Source organism: Nannospalax galili, unplaced genomic scaffold (assembly GCF_000622305.1).
Source record: "Nannospalax galili isolate Female #2095 unplaced genomic scaffold, S.galili_v1.0 scaffold814, whole genome shotgun sequence".
In the NCBI taxonomy this organism is placed as follows: Eukaryota; Metazoa; Chordata; class Mammalia; order Rodentia; family Spalacidae; genus Nannospalax; species Nannospalax galili.
This window is the reverse complement of record NW_008334397.1, coordinates 696,768-701,592: the sequence shown is the minus strand read 5'-3', so window position 1 is coordinate 701,592 and position 4,825 is coordinate 696,768. Positions and strand designations below refer to the sequence as shown.

At 40.0% G+C, this 4,825-nt stretch overlaps 1 protein-coding gene across 1 annotated transcript in view; it reads right to left on the bottom strand.

The window, feature by feature from the left end:
* Positions 1–3,365, bottom strand: part of LOC103731018 (centrosomal protein of 162 kDa) — a gene marked incomplete at its 3' end in the record, with an annotated part of 42,866 nt that extends 39,501 nt beyond the window's left edge. The window contains 4 exon segments of the mRNA XM_029561724.1: positions 831–840; positions 2,012–2,130; positions 2,216–2,375; positions 3,099–3,365. Coding sequence (XP_029417584.1) covers positions 831–840; positions 2,012–2,070 — 69 coding nt within the window.
* Positions 3,366–4,825: the final 1,460 nt, after the last annotated feature.

The following is a 4,825-nucleotide window of genomic DNA, read 5'->3' as shown; positions in this document are numbered from 1 at the left end:
TAAGAGCCAAATCTTTGGAGACTGAAAGAAGACTAGTGTTTACCTAAAGCCAGGGGCACAGGGAAAATGAGTTGCCAGTAACTGTTAAAAGACAAAGAGTTTCTTTTACGAATGATGAGTATGTTCTACAATTGACTGTGGTGAACGTTACATAACTCTAAAACAATTGTCTTATACATTTTAAATGGGTGATGTGGATGGTATCTGAATAAAGCTAATTAAAAAAAATGGGTGGAATCACTTTCCTAAAACAAAGATGTGAACTGTACTTTTGAGCAAAATGTTGGTGCAGCCATTTATCATAATGACCAAGAGAATGAGCATAGCTTTGTGTGTGTGCGCCTGTGCAGGTGCATGTGCACATATGTGTGCATGTGTAGGTCACAGGTTATCATTGGGTATCTTCTCCAGCTTATTTTTTGAGAGTGTCTCTCCTGAACCCGGAGTTTACCAATTCAGCTAGAATGGCTTGCCAGCAAGCTCCAGGGATCCTGCAGTCTCTGCTGGGATTACAGAAACGTACTACCACCCCTGGCCTTTTTAGCTTGGTGCTGGGGATTGAATTTGGGTCTCCATGCTTGAGTGGCAAGCACTTTACCAACTGAGCCATCTTCCCAGTCTCCTGTGGTTTTCATTATTAAAAATAAAGGACTGGCTGGGCGTGGTGGCGCATGCCTTTAATCCTAGCACTTGGGAATGGATCTCTGTGAGTTCAAGGCCAGCCTGGTCTAGATAGTGAGTTCCAGGACAGCTGGGGCTACAGGGAGATGCTGTCTCAAAAAGACTGAAAAAAATAAAATAGAATAAAAAGGATAGATTTACCAAAATTTCTCATCTGAAACAAGAGCTTTCGCTACTTGAGGAAGGGAGACAGGATGGGGTCAGTTCAATGTTTCTTAGAGGAGTGGTAAATGAGAACACAAGGAAAATGTTTCCAAAAACATTTATGTATATTACTATTCATATTTTACAATGAAAATACTGCATACAAATGTAATTTTCAAACTGTGTGCATATTTGAAATAAAAAGTTTTTCAAATGGGAAATGAAACTTATTCTGATTGCCTATTACACTCTGGCATCTGGCAGATGTTTTTTAAATGACTGTTCCTATTTGACAATGAAACAGGTTCTTTACATGACATTAAGTTCCTTTTATGAACAAGCATGTTCATAGAATAGTTTTTAAAAGTTAAAAAACATAATACTGACCCTCCTGAACATTCTAAATACCCTTAATTTATGTAAATACATAGAATGTGGTGTAATATTTTCATTTACTCACTCAGCAGACATTTATTAAGCACCTATTGTGTTCTGTATATATAGCAATGAACTCATAGACATCAAGTCATAGACCACATGTTCTTATAATGGTAAGTAGAAAAACAGAAAAGTAATGAATGGAACTAAGTGCTATAAAAAGAATTAAACATATGGTATATTAAGAAATGACTTGATTACTTTTAATTGGGTTGACAGAAAATGTCTCTGCAAGGTAGTGATACTTTATCATAGATGGTCTTCATCATCTTGAATAAGGGACCGGTATTGTTGGTGGGAACAGGTAAGTAGTGTAAAGCCGAAGGGAATAAAGGCCACTGTAGGATAAAGTGGATGATAGGGAAGGAAAATACAGCTAGTGAGGCAGACATGAACAAAATAAAGGGCTTTATAAATGAGGTTGTCGAATTTGATGACTCCCTACACCAAGACCCACAGTGTTTTATACAGGGGATAAAACAAGATTTATGTAGCGCCTATCTGGCTGCAGTGCCAGGGAAGGAATGCTAGCATTGTTGAGTATAGTTGGTGTACAGCAGGTGAGATGATGGTATTAACTAGCAGGTGCCAACATTAGAAATGAGAAAAAATGAAGAGGAATGCCGGGTACATTCTGGAAGCAGAGTTGAGGGAATCTGTTGATGGGCTGGCTGTATTTTAGAGATGAAAGAACTTAGGGATGAGTCTTCTTAAACAAACTTGCAGCACCTTTGGACAACATGAACTTACCTCTTTCATAAATTGTTCAAATTCTTCATCCAACTCTTCTTTGGAATAGCGAGCCATAGTCAGTAATTTTCCCTTCCCGAAGCAAGCATTCTAGAAGTATTTACAGCACTGGAAACACTAAAAGACAAAAGATGAAAAGCCCCTTTTGAGTAAAATCCATCCCACTGTGAACGCAACCCTACTTAAATTTCAGAAATCTCACCATCTAGGGTAGCATCAAAGCAAACCACCTTGGAAAAGCAGCCTGTCAGGTCTCATGCTTCCAATTTCATCCAGTTGTTCGGAGGTGGGCTCCAAGATATTTCCAGCTTTATACATATTGTCTGTGATAACACCTCAGAAACCAGATCTTGACAGAGAATCTTAAAAAAGAAAAATTATGCTACGAAGCGGAGACGACCATTTTTTCTTAGAAAGCATAGCATTTTTTTTGTGTGTGTGTGTGTGTGTGTGTGTGTGTGTGTGTGTGTGTAGCTTGATTCTGCCAGTTATTTCACCAATTTAAACGAATAGTTCTGCAAAACGGACTTTCCAGAAGTCTGGATGTTTCCCCAGATATAAAACAAGTGAATTTATAAGACTCAGAATACAATATAAAGTTGGTGATGCCTACCTGAATTCCTACATTCAAAAGGCAGCGACAAGGGAATCCTAAGCTGGAGGTCAGCTTGGGCTACATAGTGAGTTCCAGGCCCAACCTGAGCTACACTAGAGATCCTGTCTCAAAACACCGAAAGAAAACAGGCACAAAACTCTCCTGAAAGTTAATAGCGGGCACAAGTCACTACGAATTCCTTCTTTTGAAACAAAGGCTGACAGGCTAGGAAAAAAAAGCCCTGAATGCGGTCAGTGGGACCCAGCAAGTTGACCCGGTCCACGAGCCCATCTTCAGGTCAGGCTTCCACGACACTCCTTCCTTGCAGCGCAAACCCGGCTTTTCTTTGGCAGGGAGCCAGAGCCGGGTGTCTAACACCTTCCCCACTGCAGAGCAAGAGCCAAACCTTCATCTACGTTTTCGACCTTAGCAGGGAAATAAAGGCCCGGTCCGAGGCACAACCGAGCTTCCGTGGCCACTACCCACCTACCTGAGCAGCGGAGCGCGCCCTAGCCCGGAAGGCCTTGAGGGCCAGCTGTTGCCAGGGCAACGGGCCTCAGCTGGCGGGATCTGATGTCACATGACCCGGGCCAGTCACGTGCCCCGAGGGTGCAGCAGGAAGGCTGTGACTCGGGTGACTTTGCAGGCAAAAGACTGAGAATCTCTGCGCCGCAAGACGGGGTGCCAGTAAGAACCGGGGTCCTGGCAGCAGAGCGCACTCCCAGCTTTCCCTCCGGGAAAAGCCAGGCGCCTGGCCGGCCAGACCGCGGACGTATGCGCAATGCGAAGCTAGCGCATGGTTTCCTGGGAGTTGTAGTTTAATTGACCTGGTGCTACTACTTTTATTTGGGCAGCAACGCCTTCGGCCTTTCCCGCCCTTATTATTTTAACGCACTTTTCCAGGATGAAGGCTCTTAAAACAATTTATATATTAGATTTCTTTCACATAGGAAGCTATGTGTGGGCGTTGTGAGAGAAACACAAACCTGTGAGAAGGAATTCTGACGTTAGGCTATGAGTCTTCCTCCACCTAGTGGACAAGTAATTGAAAATACACCAACATCAAGATTCTTACTAAAACGCGCTCCACTTAGAATCTCTGGTTCATGTTTACTGCTTTTCAAAATTCCATTCTCTAATCTCTCTCTCTCTCTCTCGCTCTCCCCCCTCACTCTCTCACTGGAATCTCAGACAGTATCATTTAGGACAGTGATACCATAACTGACAAACGATTGAGAATGTTGCCTTACCTCATTTCTAAGCTGAACTTTTCATTCAACAATGTGTACAACTATTCTCCCATAAAGATATAAATAATGAGACATTTTAGGTTATCATTTATTGAGCACTTAATGGGAGCTTTACCTGCTTTATTTAACATAATTCTTGAAATTTACAAGGCGATTTAATTCAGTTTATTTACAAGTCAAGTTAATTCGGTTTATTTACAAGTCAATTCACTTTAGTTTCCAATACATACTGGATGAACACATCAACATTTTCTCTTCCCTAAAGACTTTGGTGCAGTGGAACAGATTGACAAGTAGCCCAGACAATTGCCAAGGTAGTACAGTGGAAAAATTACTGTGACACTTAATATACCACAAACTGAGAAAGTCTGGGAACTTTTCCACCTGAGGCACAAGTTGTGGTCTAACATCAGTCTTACTTGATATATAGTTATTTTAAAAAAATTATTTATTTAATAACCACATAATGAGAAGAAGCATTTCATTACAACAGCATTTCATTATTAAAATACACAGTTTCATACAGAAAAATTCATTTTTAATGCAATTGACACTAAGATGTTTGCATATGCGTTTCTAATCTCTATATATCTGATTATTACTAGTCACAGTTGGTTACTTTCTGAGCTCCTTGACATCTGAGCATGGATATAAAGTCATCAGGTATATTTCAATGGTAATGTTTTTCACATCTACTAATTATTAAGGAGCAAATTTTTATGCTATGAAGAATTTTTAAAAATTTTTTAAAAATTTAATAACCACATGATTAGGAGAAGCATTTCATTACAACTTTAACATATTCAGTAACAACACACTCCAGAGCAAGGATACATCTTTTTCAAAAGTGGCTGTAAATTTTTAGGTTCACAGTTGAATCAATACAGTTATATAATATTGAACTCAGTATAAACCCTGTAAGATATAAAATTGAATGAGTTTTTACCCTTTAAAGAAGATCACCGTT